This window comes from Sardina pilchardus, chromosome 3, assembly GCF_963854185.1.
Source record: "Sardina pilchardus chromosome 3, fSarPil1.1, whole genome shotgun sequence".
Lineage (NCBI taxonomy): Eukaryota > Metazoa > Chordata > Actinopteri > Clupeiformes > Clupeidae > Sardina > Sardina pilchardus.
The window spans coordinates 38053648-38076406 of NC_084996.1; the positions used below are offsets into that span (position 1 = coordinate 38053648).

Here is a 22759-nt window from a genome sequence, read left to right on the forward strand (position 1 = left end):
ATATGTCTGTGTTGGTTCCTGCATGGATGTGTGTGTGATGGCATGTGTGTGTGTGTGTGTGTGTGTGTGTGTGTGTGTGTGTGTATATAACCTATACATAGGCTAGCATGTATGTGTGTGTGTGTGTGTGTGTGTGTGTGTGTGAGAGAGAGAGAGAGAGAGAGAGAGAGAGAGAGAGATGCTGTTGTTGTATGTGATGCATGTAAGCAAATTCTCCAGTCTGACAGTGTGTCTGGACAGAGCAGCCATATATTGTCACTAAACAGAAAACAAACAACCTGTCCTCGCATCCAACACTCAGTTCAGTTCAGTGACAACAGTTCAAGTCGCATATCTTTCTATCCTGGGGGCAACAGACCATCTATCCGTATTGTCTTGCGCAGTAATATCCCTGTAATACTGTCTGAAACAAAAACGATAAGGATACGATATACAACTAACCAACCCGAACCAACCAACCATGGGCAAAATACAAAATTAGGATACAGAATTAACACATTGACGGCACACACACCCCTTTCTCAACGACTTCAAAGAAAACAACTGGTTACTGTTAAACCGAAAATCCATACATTTTTTGATGATATAAAAGCATTCGTATTTCTTGCTGAAAACAAGCAGCTTTGGGGGGAAAAACATAGACTGCTGCGACAAATAATCAACACAAAGAATAAACAAGGCTTAGCTGTTATTTATAGCCTCCTTGGCTAATGAATCTTATATCGTTCCGCTGCAAACACTCACCTTTCAAGTCGATTACGATATGCGGGACATATTGCAGTCACCCCATTCACAGGAAAGTCGCTCAGTCACGATGCAACGGTTATCCACTCGCTGTCTTCGAGTGCATTTATTTACTAGTTAATTCTTCGCGTTGAAATGCTGATAAATTCCTGCAAACAGTAGCAGTGTGTCACCTTGCAGCGTGCCGTGGCTCTGCTGCCTCTGCCAGGCGTAATGCTCTTGCCCTATTGTCTCCTCAGTTTCTGGATGCCACTAATGACAGTGAGAGGGGAGGCAGAGTTCCTGCCCACTGCGCCTGCTGGCCAATTGGAGATTCGATCAAGAGAGAACCAAAGCAACCGGTCTGTCGGGGAGGGGTCCTCTGTCTCCATACAGATTTTTCTGTAGTGCCTCTGCGCAAAAGGAACCTGCAAGATGCGGGACGCAGCGCTTGACCACAGTAGCCTACAGGCCAATTAAAATCATTAAACGCTTTCCAGAGGCGAATTCGTTTCAGCGTTTACATCGTAATAACATGGTCATTGTATTCGTCTTGTGTGCTTATAGGTCAGCCAACTAAACCATATTAATGACGGGAAAAGAAAAGCCTTTTAGAGTTCAATGATATTAAAAATTCATGCTTTTTAAAGTGATGGGGAATAATGGGGAATAATCTCCATGCATAGTAATCGTTTGTTTTTATGGGAAAGGGCATCCTCTTAGGACAGATCTGAGTCAACAACAGCTGTCATACTTGGGATGAGCTCACACAGGTAAACCCAAATGAGAGACATGTGAATCACCACAGCACAATAGGACTAGCGAAGGCCAAATGAACATAATCGACTGTGATTCAGTGTGACATGATTGAGAGAGAGTAATGTACTTCCCACGAGCAATTCCTATAGATTTATCCAAATTAGGCCTAATGCGAGTATAAACTCATACGAGTCATCATTGGCCTCACTATCTTACAGAATATCAGAAGTTTTCAAGTCCCATGTTGGGAAAATTGTTATGACAGCTGGCAGTTCTACCATGTTATGCCTGATTGCTCCAAGCAGAATGAGTTCCTGGAGAGAGAGATGCCTTTTTGGACAGTTGTATAATTACACTGCTCCTGACTAAAATCTGCTAATTATTAGCATCTTGTGTGCTTTTGCTGGGCTATGGGTAATTAACTGCCCTACATTTGGCCAAAATGTGCATGGTCATTGGCTAAAATTGACAGAGGCAGAAGTAGTGCCAGGATTGAATGGGATAGGCTAAGGCACACAAATACGCTTCATTAACATTTGTCGTTTAAAGTCGACTACACTTTCTACGGGACACTCAGCAGGGTAGCCTAAAGATAAATTGGTAAGCTATGATTCATTCTCGGCTGCCCGCTCGCTCTCCTCCCTCCGACGCAGGAGCTACGTCATTGTGGAGAATTTGTATTCAGACCGTAACAGGATTTGCCTCGTGCGAAACGAACGGGACAGCTTCTCCGGAGCTGCTGGACGCTGCGGTATCCTACTTCTAAAATTACATGCACAACAGGCAATCCATAAGCTGTTGAGAAATAAGGACATATTTAATATAGGCTAAGGAATGGTGGTGTGTGGATTGTGCTCAGCAGAGGTTGTGCCAGTCAACAAGAAAACATAACGGGATGCGGATGCAATCAAATGACGTAAAAGAATGACAAATGAACACCAATTAGCCTACTTACTCCTCCAAACGGATGTCATTGAAGATTAATGTGTTATAACAGATATTTATTGGTGCATTTTCAGTCTGGAGAGGCACAATTAAGGGGAAAAATAGGGTACAGTTATCTGTCACAAAGATAGCACATCTTTTCATTAATAGATCCAGAGTTGCTTTATTAATTGAAAATAATTTGGTGTGTGCTGTGTGCATGTATTTGAGTATTTTTTTTTTCTGGGAATGCCTGATCACACAGGCATTCACAGCATGAGTGAGTCAAGTATGTCTTTAGTCTTCATTCATGCATATTCAGCCTTTCATGTGGCAGGCTGAGATATATAGGCTATACAGATCTGGATCAAATCTTCATGGAAGTCCCATGCAAACAACCTTGTAGAGAATATTTGCAAAATGCATGAGTGTTCTGAGCATCTGTAATTACATTGCTGCTGGCTTATTCTCGCTCTCATAGTTTGAGTCCTCTTTGTTTGATCAATTCCCCAGAAGTTTGCATAATGAGTTCCCCAGGTTCTTTCCAGGGAGCAGACAATGTTGATCACCCACGGGGATGGCAAGCATATACAGGCACAGCGCTGCAGTCTCTGGTAAACACACTGGCAGATTCACATCCACTGCCTCTCTGCATGTTGTGCGCAAACAACTCCCTCCCTCACCAGTCGGAGCCATCGCATTAATCAGGCGATGGGAGACATTCGGCAAACAGTCAACTATCAGAACATCAATTGAATGGGTAATGAATGGTAAGTAGTTTCCTGGAATAAAAGCATCAGACACACACATGCATTACTTCCTGGCCTTTTTACAAAGTAATCAGGTCGTAATGATATTAACAGGGCAACAAATCAACACATGGTTCAAATCCTTTGCACTGAAATGTTAAATCAATTTAGAGAGGCTTTTATAACCGGGTGATTTTGAAGTTGCAGCAGGCGTTGACAGATTAGTAAATCTGTTCATTGTGTTTCCATGCTGTGATAGTGTACTTATAGTATACTTATACTTATTCATTATAGCATATACAACACTGATCTATAGTCAGCCAGCAAAGAATGGCCAAAAGGCAAAACAATGTAAATGAGACTACTGTGGGAGGCGTCGTATCACTCCATTCATATGCCCTCTGATCTCTTGAGAGATGGAGAGCGTTTGTGTTGCTGCAAAACACCGTATGACATCGAGCTTGCCATTTCATTTTAACCAAACACTGTATACTTTGTTTATACAATTACATTGGATCACTGTAACTTTATATTTAAGCCTTGCCATTGATGGTAAAATGCGCAACAGTTTGGAAAATATTCCTGAAGACCTGTAGACTCTTTCAGTGTTGACATGTATACCATCAGCACTCTCTTTCTCTGCAGTACACATTCTATTCTAATTCCTGCCAGGTATGGCAGGGGTATAAAAACATCTGCCTGCCTGTCTGTCTGACAGCTGAAGAACACTGAATAAACCATCTAAATGCGTCAGACATGCACTGATGTCAGACCTCCCGTGTGATCCCACTACAGGGTGGTTCTCATTGTCCACTCAGTGTTCGTGTGTGTGTGTGTTTGTGCGTTTGCACGTGTGTGTGTGTGTGTGTGTGTGTGTGCGTGCGTGAGAGAGAGAGCTGAGGTGATCCATCATCATGACTACAGACTGCTGAGGGCGCAGAAGCGGCCCTCCATTTAAGCTCCTAATAAATTAAAACCGCCTCTTCTCCATCACGCTCCTCCATCTGACTTTGACCAAGGACTTGCATCTGTGTTAGTAACCTGTCAGAGTTATCGCCGTGACTATGCAGGTCAAAGGTCAAAGGACACTGATTAAGTGTTTAGCCAGAGTTCTCTCTTCTCCGCTTCCCTCCCCTCTCCCGCCACCGTCCACCCCACTTACAAACCAGAGGTGCATTCAAATTCGCAAACATAGGCGAACGGAACAGGACCTGAGTTTGACGAACACTACAATGTAGTTACAGCTAGACTGTAATGTTAGCACCAAATCATTCAAATTGGACTGTTCAAAGAGAGCATGTTCACTACGAACGTTCGCCACTGTTTGCCCAATTTGAATGCACTTCAGGGGCTCTGGACTGAGCTCCACTCTCCCATCCCCAAATGATGTGTGCATCGCGTGCTCTGCTGCCCCGTTGCTTGTCCTCCTGAGTCTCCATCTCCTCGACTCCTCACCCAGAGATCTGCTGCGGGCGACAGCAGACAGGTTCCCCCGGCCGTCCCACCCCTCTCTGTGTGTCTGTTTGTTTTCGCTGCCTGGCCGGCACCACTCGGGGAGAGATGTGATAAAGACTGATGGTGTTACATAATTGTACCCGCGCTAATGAGCATTCGCTCAGCAAGAGGGGTCCACCGCGGGGGGGGGGGGGGGTTGGAGTCAGAGCCAGAGCCGTGCTAGCGTGTGTGTGTGTGTGTGTGTGTGTGTGTGTGTGTAAAGTGGCTGACGAGGTGTGGAAAGTTGATGAGAGGTTGTGTGGCTGGCGTCCAAAGCCCGCGGAGACATGAGCACATTGTCCCCCCCCGTTCAAGTCCGGGGCTCACCCGGGCAAGTCCTCACCCCAGACCGCACTGGAGCCATGGAGGAGAACAATGGAGGACTCTTGGGACTCCCTGTTTTCCGACCCCCCCCCCCCCCCTCCCCCCGACCTGCTCTCCGTGGTGGGGTTCTGAAGAAAGAAAATAACTCCACATTGTTCCAACGGTGAAGAGCAATTTAAAACATCCCACCCAGTTCACAATGTGTTACTGGAGTAGAGAGGAAACTCACTGTGTTACGTAACACAGGCATGCAGGGGTATGTCGTGTTCATAAACAGAGCGCCCATCTCTCTCTCTCCTGACACACGCCATCTCATTTTATCGGTGGGCACAGCGAGTTCTCACTCTCTCACTGTTAGCGAGGAACAATTCATCAGAGTGGCGTTGCATGACAAAAACAGAGGGAGGAGAAGACGAGGAGGAAAAAGAGCTTTGGCTACGGCCAATCCCGTGCCCAACTCGCAGCATCCGAGCATCTGCCGCGCAGCATATGTGCCGCACGCGCTGGAGTTCACAGCTGCCCACCGAGGCCAGAGTGCCTGAATTAATAGGCGCTTCACGTGTCATGCGCACCAGTACATCGCAGCCACGTGCGGCCGTGGCGCGCACTATGCTAATAACCCAGCTGGCCCCTCTCCTCTCCTCTCCTCTCCTCTCGCCGTCTGACCTTGGCGGGTTTTAGTTTTGTATTATCGGCTATCATTCAGACCATCCAATTGAGTATCAGGGGGCCACGCCGGGTGGCTGGGGATTCAATGGTGCTGTGGAGGGAGACAATGACACACACATTCACCCACCCACACACACACACAGACAAATGGATGGGTATGTGTGTGTGGATGGCTGTCTGAGAGGCAGGTAGTGGTCCCTGAGTCTCCAAGTTCTGACTATTTGAATTGTCTGTTCCCAGACTTGTGGCTTCCCTGCTCAGCTTGACTCGTCAGTCAGAATATTAATGGCGTATTATCTTCGCCAGGTTCACAAGCCTCTTTTCTCTCTCGTCTCTCTGTCTTTCAGTGCAACGGGGAATGAGAATGCACAGCGCTCCTTGTGAAAAAATGACACAGGCGGGGAGAGAAAGACAGATAGACACAGTGAGAGAATAGATATGAGTCTGAGAGAGAGAGAGAGAGAGAGAGAGAGAGAGAAAGGGGGATGGAGAGAGAGATGAACACAAGACACAAGACCTTGACAGACCTTGACAGACAGCTGGAAATGCTACGCTCTAGCTACTCCTACCTTATTCCCAATGCAGATTGTTATATTTCGAAGACTAGTGTGCATAGCATACCGTTCTTCCTTTTCTGTTCTCCCTGTCAATACCCACAGATCTCTGTCTGGTACATCTCCCCCTTGTGCTGATGAGCTAAGGGGATGAGAGAAGCCTGGGGACAATGGCTCCTTTCTGCTGGAGCCGCCCGCCGAGCCCGAGCGGTCTTGAGCGCCCGCCGTGTCTGACAGCAGGGACGCTGAGGAGGTACACGTGAGAGTGATGCCATCGCACCCATTGTTGCACTCCTCCTCTGTCTGTGTGTGTGTGTGTGTGTGCCATTGTGTTTCGTGTCATATGCCCTCGTTGCGCACAATAGGCCCAAGAGACGCGGCCAGGGAACACGGCCTTCCAGGGGGGCTGAGCGCCGTCGCTCGGCAGCACGTGTAGTCATGGTCCCCAGCACCGTGCTGCTGCTGCTGCTGTATGGCAAAGAGAGCAAGGGATGCTGTGTCTGTGTGCGCCGTCACATTTCTAAGGACTTGTACATCTATTACTTGTCCTGCAGCCGTACAACAGCAGCTGGTGTGAATGATTGTTTTTGATCAGTCACATGCTATATGACAGCTATGACTCTGATGGTCTTCTCTGAAGAACTTCTACAGAAAACCACCACATCATAAACTGACTGGTTTAAGCAGGAGGCCCTCTCCTGTGTGTGAGCATATGGCTTTGGCCAGGGCGATATGAACCCAACTGGGTGCTTGGTGGAAACACACACATATGGCTGAGCCATATTGGCCGAGTACCTTCCGGCTGGCTATACGTCATCGCCAGACCTACAGAGGTTACAGAATACCCCACTGCCAAATAAGCAGCTCACACTCACTTATAGGCTGTTCAAAAAATAGCAACCTTGTGCCCTGATCAGGACAGGGCATAATGCATTATGTTGCACTGACATGTTGGTGTGACCCCAGTTTGGCAGGAAATGGAGTAGCTGTTTTGAAAAAGAAATAATTCCTTTTTCAGAGCTTTCTTGTTATATTCTTTCCTGTTGCTACGGGAGCACAATCACCAATCACGTGTAGTCCCGGTCGAGCCCTCTTTTGTTACGATTTCATGTCATGACATGGCAAGGGGCAAGAGATTATGTCTGTCTGTGTCGGTTCTTACACGTGTGGTTTGTTCATCATCCAGGATCACAACGCTGGACTTTTGCATCACCTGCGGTCATGTTTCAAATCCCACCATTTGGCAGTTCATCCATGATTCAAGTATAGTTTGACAGGCCATGGCCAACAGTTATGAATGTGATGATGATGAAGAACTTCTACAGAAATCACTACATCCCAAACGAAGTCCTCTCTTGTACTGTAGGCCTACGTGTCCATATGGCTTTGGCCATGGCGATATTAACCCAACTGGGTGCTTGCTGGCTGGGCACACATGACTGAGTTATACTGGCCAAGCACCTTCCCTTCCGTCCTTGGCTGACTACGTCATCACCAGACCAACGGAGATTACAGTACCCCCCCCCCCCCCCCCCCCCGCCAAATGAGCAGCTCACATATCCAAAAAATAGCAGCCATGTGCCCTTTTCAGGACCGGGCATAAGGTGAAAATGCTAAGGTGATGTCATGTTGAAGTGAGGGAGGTAATGGGTAAGCTAAATGATTAGGATCCTTTTTTTTAGAGCCTTCCTGTACATACTTCTCTGTTGCTACAGGAGCCAGAAATCATGTGCAGTCTTGGTCAAACCCTATTTTGTTATGATTCCATGAAATTGCTCATAATAGCTGCTCTGTATGCATGTGATCCTTCACAACAGTGTGGTTCTCGTTAAATGCAGCCGGCTAAATGTTTGCCTAATCAGCTGTAGAGAACAGAACAAACAGATTTACTCCGCGCTCCCCGAACAGAGACAGATTAACGCTTTTGCTCTGCACACACGTCATTTTCCCTTATTGGTGTTTAATTGCATTTTGTCTCTCCTCAGCTCCTCGCTGTAGGGGTTGTGTATCCATGCGCTCGGGAACAAAAAGGAGCAAGGATGTACGTGGACTGCTTTTCAAGCGAGGCCACTATCTACGACGCACACACACACACACACACACACACACACACACACACACACACACACACACACACATTTAGCCAGCATGCACGACCACTGCAAAAATAGGATTATCCAAGGCGCCAGCAGGTGGCAGGAGCATGCCACGCTGGTGCCCACAGAGGCGGCGCAGTGTGCCAACGCGAGGGAGCCCAGAGCGCGGGGCGCTCCTCTTATCTCTCCCTCTGCCTTTGTTCCGCTGCCCAGGGCAGAGCTCCAGTGCCACGGCTCCGTGCCTTTCCGACGCCACGCAGAGAGGCTGCCCTCCGACAGCCAGCGTGCCACTGAGCGCAGCAGACAGGAAATCAGGGTTGCTGGGTGAGGCGAGGTGTGGATATCAAGTTTTATGACTGTGGTCTGTGTGAAGCAATGGCTTCTGTTTCACACCAACCCCCCCTTGGGAACTGTTTCCTGTTTCCAAACAGGGATTGCAGAATGCATAATGAACCGTGAGGATAACATTTACATGAATTACATATACAAAAGACCAGAACATAACATTTAAATAAATGGAAATATTATAGTTCCTTTTTTACATTTTACCTGATAAGCACAGGTTTTTATAGGGGTCAACAAGGATGTCTTTATTTATTTTTTAATTTAGGAAAGACAACAGAAAGAGGTTTGAGGACAGAAAGAGGACTCTGATGTTGGAGAGAATGACAACATCCTGAATTTTCATGAGAGAGAACACTAAGCTTAACCTAACCTGAACAGTTTACTCTACTGTAATTGGTAGATTTTAGAACATTACTTCTTTGGTAGCCACCGGCGATTGGATTTCGCCCTGCTTCTGTTTCACTTTTGCTGGAACCAATCATAAACCAGCTTATCCACCAGGCACACCGGGACTGTTTGTTGAAGGACCATCCAAGCGTACAAAGTCATTTGAACTACGCCCATTGATCACGCCTCTTGTGCAGCAGAAATACAGTGTAGACTCCCAAGACCAATGTTCAATCTCAAAAGATTGAGCTTGGTCTGGTGAGAGCCAGGCAGCCTGGGGCAGTGGTAGTGTAGTGGTTAAGGAGCTGGGCTAGCGTGCAGTACACAGAAAGTTGTTGGTTCAATTCCTGGCTTCCACCGTTGTGCCCTTGAGCAAGGCACTTAAGTTGCTCTGGGGACAATGTAATGACAATGTAATCCCTTGTAATATAGTTGACATATGTAAGCCACTGGATGAAAAAAGTGTCTGCTAAATGTAATGTAATGTAGTAGCCACCCAGTGACATTAAATGAATCTGTACCTCAGGTGCGATGATCTTGTAACCGATTCTGTTAACAAAGGTCAAAAGACACACTTGTCAAGTGCTAGTGTTCTGCCGATTATCCATCAATTCTATGTTTTACATAGTATATGTTTTTGGCTATATCTGTCATTCTGAAGGAGAAGAACAGTAAAAGTCATTGAAATATCTCGAATGTCAACACATGTAATCATAAAATAAAAGTGTCAACACCTTATCAACATCTGGCAACAAAGCACACAGGATGATACCAAACATTCTGGTATGATACAACCACAATGAAACTGTGCCACCTGCTGGCAATTTGCAAATAATGCATCTCATTTGACATGCCAAGGCGTGAACCGCCAAGTGATCATTTTACAGCCCTTACAGATATGACAAATAATCTTGTCGCAGATACATTTCTATATAGGGCATTCATTGTCTCTGTTTAATTTAACAGAATATCGCTATGTGTTTAGGCTACTACACCACACAATGTTATCATTACACAATAGTAGGCATTGCAATTGAACATTTCTTGCCATAAGGAACTCAAAAGCCTTAGCCTACTGCACAAGCTCAAAGGTCAGCTTTGTTATGTTGTCATTGCCTATCTGTGTGGCATAGCAATCAAGACAAACATACAACATAAAATGACAGAGTGACTTGCCTAGCAATCAACTAGTCATAACAGCTGAAAACACCCTTTTAAGACAAAAACAGTTTGAGTAGTAGGCTAGGGGCCTAGACTAAGTTATCACCATATTCAACACCACGAATGAAGGCCCAATTTAACCCCTGAATATCATCATGTATGAAGTATGCAGCCTATCATAGTCTACATATTTTTTCATTAAGCACTCTACCAGAGCCCGTTTCTATTACAATTTGTCTGGCTCCCTACCTTCCAAGGATGGGGGTCATTCGAGCCTCTGTCATCACAACTATCTATGGTATCAGATCACACCACACACATGCTCCAGGTGCATGCTGGGTAAACGGTGTCGAGGCAGTTGCCATTTTGTTCGTGTTGTCGGAAGCGCAAAGTAGTGTTTAAGTTAAATGCTGAAAAAGAAATTTTGTATGTGAATAGCGAACTATTCTCTGTCAAAATGCTTTCTGCTGCCCAGTTACTCGACGAGTTAATGGGCCGGGATAGAAATTTGGCCCCTGACGAGAAACGAAGTAATGTCCGCTGGGACCACGAGACTGTGAGTGAGCCACTTAACGTTAACTTGATTTAGCATAGCTAACATTTAGTTGACGAGAAGGTAACATGCACGCTTTTACGAAAACAAAGAGTTGCCCTCTGAAGAGAAACCATAATAAGTACATCAGTAAAATACCTTTAACATCAGTCAGGATTAATCATCAGTAAGTTTATATTAGACGTAGCCATAACCACACGGCTAGCAGCTACCTAGTTAGCACAATGTATACCTAAGACCTTACGAGTGGGGTAAGACTAACCCACTAAATCAAGATTGATGCTATAGTATTGATAAAATAACTGTCATTGTTGTGTGTTTAATCACGTTTTTGGTTGGTAACTTTAATGTTAGAGCACAGCTAGTTGTTAAAGAAATCCTTGCAGCTCTGTTAACATTTGCTATCGCCATTAGCATGCTGTCTATCAGTTAGCCATACATAAGCTAGTTAGTGATGCAGTGGATAGCTCTCTCTAGCAAGTGGATTTGTTAGCAAGTTAGGCTAGATTCTATGCTACAGTTGGGCAAGTGATTGAGTGGAGAGTGAGACCTAGCAACCCAGCCTTGACTACGAGACGCAGCAAACCCATGAGCCTGCCATGTTAGGCAACCATTCCCGCCCATTAGATCTATAGCTGCTACGACCTTTGTTAACGACAAGGCCCGTGTTCCCACAATACTGACACGATAAACTTTGCAAGCAATCTTCCCATTTTGCGGAATCTATGCTTGGTTAGCGTGCTGGCTAAATACAACAGTCAGCGGTGCTATCAATGTTGGTCGGGCATGATCCCCATTTAACGTAACCTGACGTCAGTACACTTGGCATGTGATTGAACTGAAAGTGGATAATACGTCGATACAGTGTAATTAAACAAAGTTAGTTAAACTATAGTCTAGCATTACTGACATTAAGCCCAGCACAGGTGTCAAATGAGCATCTGTCGCTGAGGTCCTTGGTTGCCCAGCGTTACGGTAATGGAAACATGTCGACTCACCGACGCACCTGTTATACAACAGGCTTTGTCGATCACTCGCAGGAGAGAATTATCGTACAGAAGTGGACATGGAATTGGTTTTCAGCAGTGTTGTGTTTCTGTTTGTTCTGTTAGCTAGATTTCAGAGACATTTTACAGTTTTTTTTTTTTTTTGGTAAGCGCCTAGGCCTTATTTCATGCCTTGTTTTCTCTCTTGTAGGTATGTAAATATTACCTGTGTGGATTCTGTCCTGCCGAGCTATTCACAAACACCCGATCAGATCTGGGTAAGTAAAGGCATGACTTTATGCACAGTACAAAACCAATCATAAAATAAAAGATTAAAGGGACATCTTGTTCATATATCCTACTTATCATGTTTCTTACTGTGGTTCACAGGTCCTTGTGAAAAGATCCACGATGAAAACCTTAGGAAATTGTAAGTGTGTGTGTTGTGTCCATAGGTGTTCACATTTAAAGAACTTCTCTACGTGGGTGAATGGGAAAGAATGAAGTGTATTTTGTGTGTGCGTTGTCAGGTATGAGAAGAGCTCACGGTTCATGAAGGAAGGCTACGAGCGGGACTTCCTGCGCTACCTGCAGAGCCTGCTGGCTGAGGTGGAGCGGAGGATCCGCCGGGGCCATGCCAGGCTGGCCCTCTCACAGGCACAGCAAGCCGCTGGAGTAAGTGGCCCTCTTAATCTGGTGGCGAGTCATGAAACTCGAATAGCTGAAATAATGCCGGTATTTTGAAAGAATAAGTATATGTATTATATATACTTTTGAAAGAACCTTGAGCATAAAAATGGCATCTGTGTATTTGGTGAATCTTGATTGCTTGTGTCAGGTTCAGGTTTTTTTTTTTGTGTGCATGAATTTAAATTTACATACAGATGCAGTCGTAAGTCATGCCATCAAAGATAGATGGTATAAAGTAGTTTGACTTTAACGACGAAAATGACGAACCATGGTTTTAAGATGTTGCACGGCTTCTTTTTTTTTGAAGAAGTAGTAGTCATGTCTTCTTGTATTAACAACATGCTTATGTGTACCCCTTAACAGCAAGGACCCGGCCCATCAACAAAGAATGAGGAGAAGGCCCTGGTGCTGACGGAGAAGATCGAGGAGCTGGTCCTGCAGGTAAGCCCGTGTGCCGTGTCAATGGGATGGTGCTGTTGCTATGTTAGAGCAGCCACAGTAACAGAAACCTCCTTGGTGTTCCCACAGTCCTCTTGTTCTCAGTTCAAACTGCTGGACCTCCCTGTCCTGAATATCTTGTATCTGTACTGACCCAATCAAATACATGTCACTGAGATAGTTACTTCTGGATTATTTACTGTAGATATGCTCAGCTAATGGAGAGGGGCCAGAAATAGGTGCGAGATTGGGTTTTGGGTGCGTGAACAAGGAAACACTGGATATAACAAAAAAAGTGAATGCACTCTCAAGCTATAACTCGTTTCATTTATATGGAAACATGAAGAAAACACGTCCGTCTTGTGACATGTTTTCATATTAAATTAGTAATAGCTTGAGAGTGCATTGGCGTTTTTGTTTTATCCAGCTAATGAAGATGTCCAGGAGACTAAAAAAAACCCTATTTGGACTCCAGGAGAGTGCAAGTAGTTTTTCTAGAGCAGGGGAGCATGGTAAACATGTGATGCAAGGGAATCTCAGTAGCCGGATGGAGAACCACTGGGGTGTATGATCTGCTGCAGCTGACCTCTGTTTGTTTCTCTGGGGTGGGCTGTGTGATGATCTGTAGCTGGCATGGATTATGTGCTGTATAATTGTGTGTGTGTGTGTGTGTGTGTGTGGAGGGGGTGATGTTCTGTAGCTGGGTTTTATGATGTGTTGCACAATGGTGTGTGTGTGTGTGTGTGTGTGGGGGGGGGGGGGGGGGGGTGATGCTCTGTAGCTGTGTAGCTGTGCTGTATGATGGTGTGTGTGAATGTGGGTGGAGGGGGGTTGGTGGTGGGTGATGTGCTGTTTTGATGGTGTGTGTGTGGGGGGGTTGGTGGTGGGTGATGTGCTGTATAATTGTGTGTGGGTGTGTGCGGGGGGAGGGGGGGGGCAGGTGATGTACTGTGTAATTGTGTAATTGTGTGCGGGGGGTGGGGTGATGTGCGGTAGCTGACAGCTCTGTTTGTTCCTGACGGCGTTGTGCCTGTGCTGTGCAGATTGAGGAGCTGGGCTCGGAGGGCCGGGTGGAGGAGGCGCAGGGCATGATGAAGCTGGTGGAGCAGCTGAAGGACGAGAGGGAACAGCTCAGCTCCACCCCCTCGGTGAGTCCCATGGACGTAAGGACCCGCGCCATTCTCTCATCCGCTCCCTTTCATGCACTCCCACACACATGCTCGGGCTTAAATATAGCCCCATAGGGCACTCCACAGCTGTGCTGATGGCGCATACTGTTCATACCGGCACAGTCTTACACATGCCAACATATGCTCACCCATTCAGTACGTACAGTTTTAGAGATGACTCCTCTAGTTTTTAGTGTTTAATACTGATGAGAGCAGACGCTACCGAGGCTGACTTGCCTTTCCAAAACCTGCCCATAGCAAGACATATAATTTCAATGCTTTTATGCTATAATATTATTTATCTTGCTGTTATTCTTACTGTTCTGTATTTTATTCTTTTTATGTAGCAAGCAAAGATTAACCGGAGTCAATATACTTCAGCGCAAACCTGACCAATAAAGTTGATTCTGATTCTGATTCTTATCTAGCTCACCTTGACTGCCTTAAAGTATATTGTGTTTGCCGACCTGTCTTCTTGTTCCCTCACCTTCCAGACGATCGAGAGCTTTGCGGCTCAGGAGAAGCAGATGGAGGTGTGTGAGGTGTGCGGAGCCTTCCTCATCGTGGGCGATGCCCAGTCCCGCGTGGATGACCACCTGATGGGCAAACAGCACATGGGCTACGCCAAGATCAAGTCTACTGTAGAGGAGCTGAAGGTGTGTGTAGATTATTTCGATGAGGCCTGCGACTGGGATTGTGTACGGCAGGGAACACACTGGCAGGTGTCCTATTGTTCCCTCTGGTTCGGCAGTGGAACGGTGGCAGTGCTAGCATAACGTTAGTGTTGAACAAGCTGAGCGTTGGACTCAGTTTAACTTTCAAAGCGCAATGCAAGAGTTTTCAATTGTCAGTTTAGGCTAACCGTTTGTGTTACTAAGGAAGGAGATATAACTTACTATGGTCTGATCGTTGCACTTGCTGCTGCTGCTGCGTTATTTCCTGTGTGATCCCGCCTAATAATGTAGATCACACTGCACAGTCCCACAACGCCATTGTGAAAAACTGCCTGAAACAGTTCAGTAAATAGTTTAGTGCAAACTTTGCAGGCTCTCTGGAGGTGCTTTTTCTTTTTTGATTTAGTTGCTGGGCCACCGTTCTGGTCTAGCTAGCTTACTGTGTTTGGACTGCATGTATGTGCTGATGTGCCCCCTATTGTATGGACCTCCCTATTGTACTGATGGCCTTCTCCCTCTCACAGGAGAAACTGCGGCGGCGTTCCGAGGAACCCGAGCAGGACACCAAACTGCGCAAGGAGCGCGAAGACCGGGAGCGCGAGCGAGAGGAGCGCGAGAAGAAGCGCAAGGAAGAGGAGGAGAAGGAGAAGGAGCGCGAGAAGGAGAAGGAAAGGGAGCGGGAGCGCGAGAGAGAGCGCGAACGCGAGCGGGAGAGGGAGCGCGAGAGGGAGAGGGACCGCGACCGACGGGGCAGACGCAGCAGCTCGCACAGCCGACACTCCAGCCGGGCCTCGGACCGCCGCAGGAGTCGCTCGAGAGAGCGCAAGCGCTCCAGGAGCAAGGAGCGCGAGCGCAAGCGCAGCAGGTATTACTGCCACTCCACACTCAGCAAGCACTACTGCTGGCCATGCAGGAACTGTGGATTTTTAGAGAGACTCAGAGTAAATGTGTGTGAGTGTGTTGTGCCATATTGTCAGTAGTTCAAACGATGACATCAGTGGTTTATATATAAATATATATTGCAGCTTTTTATGGTGGGACAACTTCTCGTAAATATGAATGGCCTCCCTTTGACATTTATGAGTGAGGTTGGTTAATGATCTAAGAGAAGAGGAACGTTGAATAGATTGACTGACGAGTGGTGTGTGTGTGTGTGTGTGGCCACAGGAGTCGCGACAGAGAGAGGAGGCGCAGCCGGGATCGATCCGACAGGAAGAGGCGCTCACGCAGCCGGGAGAGGAAGAGGTCCCGCAGCTCGGAGCGCAAGTCCCACAAGCACCGCAGCCGGAGCAGGGAGCGGGAGCGCGAGAAGGACCGCGACAAGGACAGGGAGCGGGAGAAGGACAAGGACCGATCCTCCAAAGACAAAGGTCAGAACCAGCCAGCTTTCTCACCTTCGTCTAACAAGTAGCTGTTCACCTTCAGACAACTAGGCCACATTGGTCAAGTAGCTGTTCACCTTCAGACAACTAGGCCACATTGGTCAAGTAGCTGTTCCACTTCAGACAACTAGGCCACATTGGTCAAGTAGCTGTTCACCTTCAGACAACTAGACCAAGTAGCTGTTCCACTTCAGACAATTAGACCACACTGCTCCAGGTTTCCTTAGGTAGAGATCTTGTCCCCTTAAATAATTATAAGGTTCTATCTTTGTTCTGAGATATCAAGTAGAAAATGCTACATTTAGTTGCACTGGTATTTGTACTTGTGCAGTGACAAAGTTGAATGTTATTCAATATTATACAGATGAGCCCACCACATTTATTCTTATACATATCCTTATTCTACTGCTCTTAAGTCTATTCTTACTGTTCTGTATTTTTATTCTTTTGTACTTAATAGTGTTGTACTTTGAGAGCAAAGATTAACCGGAGTCATATTCCTTGTTTGTTTACGCAAACCTGTCCAATAAAACTTGATTCTGATTCTCATTGTTAGGGGGTGTGTATGGGGTGAGGGCCATGAAATCCCATCTCCATTGTACTATTTATTTAGCATCGCAGGCATACAGTGATTATATCAGTATGTTACACTCACTGGATCTGAGTTCATCAGCTGTGCTGTTCTGTGCTGTGGTGTCTCCTCCAGACCACAAGGACGGTGAGGAGAGGCGCAGCAGCAAAAAGGCGCCGTCTAGTGACGACAAGGCCAGCGAGCTCCCCAAGGCCGAGTCCATGGAGGTAGATGCCCCCAAAGCCGAGCTCAATGGCACGCGCGAAGACATCCAATCTGAAGGTGACACTCAGTCCAATTAAAACTGATCTGATAGGACCTCAGATCAGGCCCAGGTAAGTGCAGAGTCCCCCTCCAGCTTGGCTCTCTCCTCCCCCTGCCCCCCATCCCCACCCCACCCCACCCCACTCCTTCCCTCCACCCCTCCTTGTCCATACCTCTCCCCCTACCCTCCCCACTGCCATCCCTAACACCCCCCCCCCCCTACACACACACCCCCTCCTCCCTTCCCTCCCCTCCCTTCCCCTCCTATCCCTTCTTTACTTTCAGTTATGTCTTTTGATTTGTCTTCCTGTTTTTTTGGCTAGTGCATCGTAAGTATGCACTGAAGATGGAAGAAGGTAGACAGAAACTCAAAGCCAGAGGGAAAAGAAAAGCCAGTGTAGCCCTGAGAAACGTGCTCGGAGGTACTTCGTTTTGTATCGGTCATAACATACATGTGTCTCTCTAGACCAGTTTCTCTTCCAAATTTTTAACTCTTTATGATATGACTTTTTGTGGCCATTGCTTTGTGCTGTCTCCAAGCTGAACTGCTAATGAAAGACCCCATCAATGCTGACAGTAAACAGTAGTTCATAAAGTCATATAAGCCCCCATTATATCAAGCATTACAAAATGATTTGTGTGTCTATACATGCTCAGACATATATAGGCACACAGCATTTTTTTTGGAGTCCCTTCTCCCATGTCAATCAGTATTTTCAAACTCTCAGTACTGTCTTTTAAAGGTGTATCTGAAAACGAGTCTTTAAGACCAAAACTAATGACTCATTAATGAATCCATTAAACTGCAGTCCCGCTCTCTTTCCTCCCAGTGACGACAGGATGTGTGCCGTCTTTTTTTGTGCTTCATTGCCTTGCATTTTAACGCAGTGTTCTTAAACTGGACAAGCCAGATAGCATTGTGGGAGTGGAAGTATAGGGCTAATGAATAATTGCAGCTGACTTCCATACCTCATACCACAGCGTTGGTGTTGTGAGCGACTCTTCCCCCCCTCTCATGAAAAAGCCAAATTAAAAATCAAGGATACTGTCAAACTGTGCAGGTACTCACCCAAGGTACTCCTTTCTTTACCCACATCCATATTTATTCTGAATGCTGTTGCCTGTGAACGTGTTTTCAGAAGCTTGATGTACTCTTTTTTGTTTTTTGTTTTTGTTGTTGTTTCTATTATGTTCAGTTGTTGACACAGTTAAGATTTTCCGTTGTGGTTTTGTGTTTATGAGAAGGCTGCCCACCAGAAGATTCACAATTTGAAACAAAGAAAAAAAAGTTTAAAGATCCCAATTTCTATCCTCAAATCTGACACTTGGGCCTTTCCCTCCTTTTGGAAGAATAAACACGGTGTTAAAGGCTGTAGCTCCAGCGCAGTTTTTAATTCTTGCCCAGGGCCCAGTCCTGTTTGATCCATCTATAGCTTTCAGTTTCATTATCACAGCCTCTTCCCATATCTGTGGCGTGACAAAGTAACAAACTGCTAAATAAGTAAGTGTTTAACAATTGCCCTCGGCCACAGTAATCCACTTAGCTCTCTGCAACTGTGGGGCTGTGTAGTGAGATGGATGTTTGCATGCTGATTGCGCAGATGAGGGGATACTAAATGGGCTAGTCTTAATCTTAATCTCCAGGTTGAAGTCTTCCAGTTCCACCTTAGTACCTCAGGCCTTCCTCTCAGCCTTGTGCTTTCCTTCAAATGATTTTAACATGGCAGATTACTTCTTTCTTTCTTTTTCTTTCTTTCTTTCTTTCTTTCTTTCTCTTGCTCTTAATCTCTCTCCCTCTCTTTTCCCTTCTCTATATACCATTCTCTCTATTTTTTGTTTTACATTTTGAGCATCTAGTGCAAGCATTTCTTTTCCTTTTTTAAAGGGTTGTTACGGTCTAGCTCATGATGTGCCGTGCTCATCATGTTCTGATGCAGTCAGATATGTCCTCCGCTCCTGGTTCACGAGTCATGTTGGTTGCCCTGGTGTCCTTATGACGACGCCTCTGTGAAATGCCAGTTGTTCCTTTTTTTGAGCAGATCTCCTTATTTTTGTTATTTTTTATTTTTTACTTTTGAAGTGGTTTGTGGTGCATATTGAGCAGCCTGTTTGCCTGACGCGAACATGTGGCGTCTCCCGTTCTAATCTGGCTTTCTCTCTGAACGTTTGTGCACGTCAGGAACCCCTGGATCACCCTGACAGGAGAACAGAAGAACCGAAGACCTCCCTGACCAGAACACGCAACTCTGCTGCTTAAAACAAGGTGACCCACAGATGTGTAGTGGCCTGTTGACAGTTTAAAATAATGATAATAAAACCATAAAACAAAAAAAAACAAAAAACAGATTTAGCAAAATAAAAACATGTTTTAAGAAAGGTTGCCCTTTTTGCAGCTTCATTGACAGGACCTGTAGTGTTCATTTCTGTTAATAATGTCTTTTCCGTCTTAACTACTGCTATGAATTAAAATGAAAGTACACAGAAACCAGGTAGAGGAGAAGAGTGTTTTAAGGTCTACACTTACTTTGTTCACCAGCATTCAGGATAAAAAAAATAAAAGCTGTACCCGTGGCATGTTTTATTTTTATTTTTATTCTTTTCAGTTTGTAAAGTAATGGTATTCATGTCACTATTTTTGCCCTTCAGTCTCGGTTTGAAGCATTTGTACAGTGTTAGGAATGGACAACAAGAAGGTTCCATTTTTCTCTCTTCCCCTCTGTAAGGCATACCCCAATCAGTCACATTTAGTTTTGAGAAGTGAGTTATTTTATTTTTTCAATTTTGTTCAAATCTTAAGAACATGTATTTGTCTTGAATAAAATGTTTAAAAATGAACAGTCTCTTAATTGTCTTCTTGAGTATTAAACTGGTTTGGGGTTTCACTTTGTAATGTACCACACGTTAGATGCTATTAATGTTAATTAAGCAATAGCTTGCACACACACACACACACACTGCTTGACAAGTTCAGTTGTGAGTGTTTGAGTGCATTTCTGATACAGTATTTAGGTTATGAGGTATAACGAGCAGGTTAGTTGATCTGTTGACTGTTTGCAGGTTATGGCATGTCTTGTAGGCGTAGAAAAGCTGTTGCTCTCAAACACTATACTTAATCAACAGTGCACTGATGAAGGAATAAAGGCCTAACATACAGAGGCCTGCTACACAGCTATGTACTAGCTGGCTACCCTTACACTCAGCACCAACTCCTCTTCAGTTGGGTTTGAGACTCACTGCAGATACACAACTGGAAAAAAAAGAGAAAAAAAATCTTGACTTTGCTTGGGTGGCAAGACACAAAGCTTGGGTGGGCTCAGCCCACCATGGCCCCTGCCTAGAGCTGGCCCTGTATGCCACGCATGTCCTGTGTTAGTTTCTATTGTTGTAATGAAGTTGCTCTCTCCATGCACATTTATATTTATGTATGGTGGAAACCGGCATGGTAGTTGGCTACTGCTTTATTTGAACATTCTTTCTTTTTGCATAGCTTATACCAAGGTATTCAGATTTTCTACAGAACTTCATTCATTCAGCCTCATATGTCGAATTGTTCATTTTCAAATCTTTACACAGCCTAAAACAAACACTTTGGTTATATTGTGTAAATTACTATTGAATATAAGGCTATCATCTCTATTTTACTTCTCGTGCGTTTGTGTCACCTCTCGGAGTCTGCCCCAACCAGGTCGACCCATCAATCTTTTAAATTATTTTCTCACAATTTAGTTGTGGCACCTATTTGAGACTTAACATTACCATGTGGTTCACCTAATAATTACTTTGCGTCAAGTCGTGGTGATATCCACTGGGTTTCCAGCAACGATTTTAAACCATAGACTGTATACATTTATTGTTTTTCCTGAGAAGGTGACATTCTAGTTCTTCTGTTACCCATGTCCAATGCTTACTGTTCACTATGAGCGCTCTCTGATTTCGCCGGCAGGGGGAGTATTTCTTCCATTGGGAACAAGTGCAAGTTCAGCTGTCACTCTGACTAATAGCCTACTGCCTACACCAAAACTTCTGTGTATTGTTAACTGGGGTCTGCATATAATAGCAATGTTCTGGATCACTAGGAATAGTCAAGAATGAACTAGACTGCGCAGAATTTAGTCCCCGTCATGCATCTGCACTTTCTCACACCGGGCAAAGGATATCCTTCCCCACCCTTCCCTTTCCTCAAGTCCTGCTCCCTCTACCCATGATGAGGGAACCGCTTATGGCATCGAATGTTCTCTATAAAATCATTTCCTCAACAAATATAATCCACATCATTATGTGTAGCGCAGAAGTAACTTATGTTCGACATGATGCCTATTTCACCCGCCAACAACGAATAATTCGCAAGTTTTTCTACAGACATCGGTGTTGATCAAAACACACTTGTGCTCTGAGTTTCTGTCTTCCTTTGTTCAATGGAGCTGATTAAATATTGATTAACAATAACAAACATTTTCGCTTTGATGTTATTACCAACGCATCACAAACTTCCCAGAGACTGCCCGTCAAGTTGTCTCCTCCCGTTCTAGAATGACGTCAGGGTCTCAGCCCGCTACTCACAACTTTTCAAAAGCGTCCCAGTCCGATTCAGTGCAGTGCAGCAGGTCGAGATTGACTGTTGACGCTGGATGAATGGGTGGCAATTTTGTAACGGGTATAAATGAAACAATACCTGTAAAATACCTTCTTTAAAAAGGAAAGGTGTTGATTTTGTTCAGCAATATTACGTCTTGCTGGAAAGACCTGAGGCATCTACGAAAACGTGCCTTTCGTTGAAGACGTGCAACATTGACTTGGCTAACTTTACAAGTAGCCCACTCTCAAGAGGAACAAGTCTTCACATTTCACAGAACTAACAGTGTCTGAATGTCATTGTAGTTTGCTGTTGTACGTGGTCATGGTTTTTTTTTTACTTATTTTATCCTCATCGATGCCTGGATGTATCAGGGATTAAGGAAAACTCGGGATCAAGTTGGAAATCACATCAACGGGCATAACGTTACTATGGGAGAGTCCGCGTGGAAATGGGAATATAACGTTAGCTGTCTTAACAGATATGGTTCTTCGGCAAAGTTGTTGTACGCTCTCAAGCTGGCGTTTTGTCAATAGGTTTCATTTGTCTTTTCAAGCAAGAGACAGTACTTGCGTCCTAAAATAGTTAAAGCGAATAAGTGAACGCATTTATCAACACAACAAGTTAACATGATTTCAGAGGAACGGAGTAACCACATCGCCAAACAGGCTCTCAGTTTTCCGGTGGGTTTGTTGATCCGCTCACCGAAGCGACGCCTGGCCAAGCTCGGAAGAAAGTCAAGCAATGGCTCCTTACAGTAAGTTCAAGATAAGTTAATTAGTGAAGTTTGTACAAATCAGGGCATAACAGTTTTTCAGAACTGAATAGTAACCAGCTTCGGCTGTGTCCGTTTGTCGTTTTGCAGTGGAACATACTTGAAATGCACTACTAGTTGTGCGTGTTGATCATGTGTCAGATTTTAATTAGTCAGATGTTCCAAGATGGGCAACGGAGATGTGCACTTGCTCTAGTTTCTTTCAACATGAATAATACTCATGATCATGATTGACATGTTATATACCGAATGTCTATGGACCACACACCATGGAACTATATCAGTTGTCAGCTGCAGATGAAACACTGTTGTTGAGGCAACCTGATAGATTTTAGATTTGCCTTCTCCCATTGGTCTTTCCTGTTTAGGTCTCAAATGGTCATTTATGCACAATACGTGGTGCTGTTGACTTGAGTTTGTGTGTGGGTCCATCTACTGTCCCATGATTCCCATGATGGAATGCTTTTAAGGGGGAAATGGACAGAGATGATGCAGACAG

The 22759-nt window shown here is 45.1% G+C and overlaps 3 protein-coding genes across 4 annotated transcripts in view; 2 read left to right on the forward strand and 1 right to left on the reverse strand.

The window, feature by feature from the left end:
- Positions 1-958, reverse strand: part of unm_sa1261 (un-named sa1261) — a 15147-nt gene extending 14189 nt beyond the window's left edge. Inside the window, exon 1 of the mRNA XM_062533198.1 lies at positions 745-958. The gene's annotated coding sequence lies outside the window, so the exon portion shown is untranslated. The remainder of the gene's footprint in view (positions 1-744) is intronic.
- A 9567-nt stretch (positions 959-10525) lies between these two features.
- On the forward strand, positions 10526-19747 carry luc7l3 (LUC7-like 3 pre-mRNA splicing factor). 2 transcript variants are annotated; one of them, XM_062533200.1, is made up of 11 exons: positions 10526-10741; positions 11936-12002; positions 12115-12154; positions 12255-12399; positions 12778-12855; positions 13896-14015; positions 14516-14677; positions 15220-15560; positions 15863-16065; positions 16784-16983; positions 19092-19747. In XM_062533200.1, exons 1-10 carry the CDS (start codon positions 10643-10645, stop codon positions 16948-16950), a joined length of 1422 nt encoding a protein of 473 aa, XP_062389184.1. In that variant the 5' UTR covers positions 10526-10642; the 3' UTR covers positions 16951-16983; positions 19092-19747. The 2 variants fall into 2 exon arrangements, with proteins under 2 accessions (XP_062389184.1, XP_062389185.1); XM_062533201.1 differs by having other exon boundaries at positions 13896-14000.
- A 1751-nt stretch (positions 19748-21498) lies between these two features.
- The window catches only part of radil2a (Ras association and DIL domains 2a), a 38239-nt gene continuing 36978 nt past the window's right edge, over positions 21499-22759 (forward strand). The window contains exon 1 of the mRNA XM_062533202.1: positions 21499-22242. Within this exon, the coding sequence (XP_062389186.1) occupies positions 22115-22242 (128 nt within the window). The 5' untranslated portion in view covers positions 21499-22114. The remainder of the gene's footprint in view (positions 22243-22759) is intronic.

Coding starts and splice junctions, on each gene's coding strand:
- luc7l3 (XM_062533200.1), top strand. CDS start 10,643: ATGCTTTCTGCTGCCCAGTTACTCGACGAGTTAATGGGCCGGGATAGA. Junction 10,742..11,935: donor TCCGCTGGGACCACGAGACT/GTGAGTGAGCCA, acceptor TCTCTCTTGTAG/GTATGTAAATATTACCTGTG. Junction 12,856..13,895: donor TCGAGGAGCTGGTCCTGCAG/GTAAGCCCGTGT, acceptor TGTGCTGTGCAG/ATTGAGGAGCTGGGCTCGGA.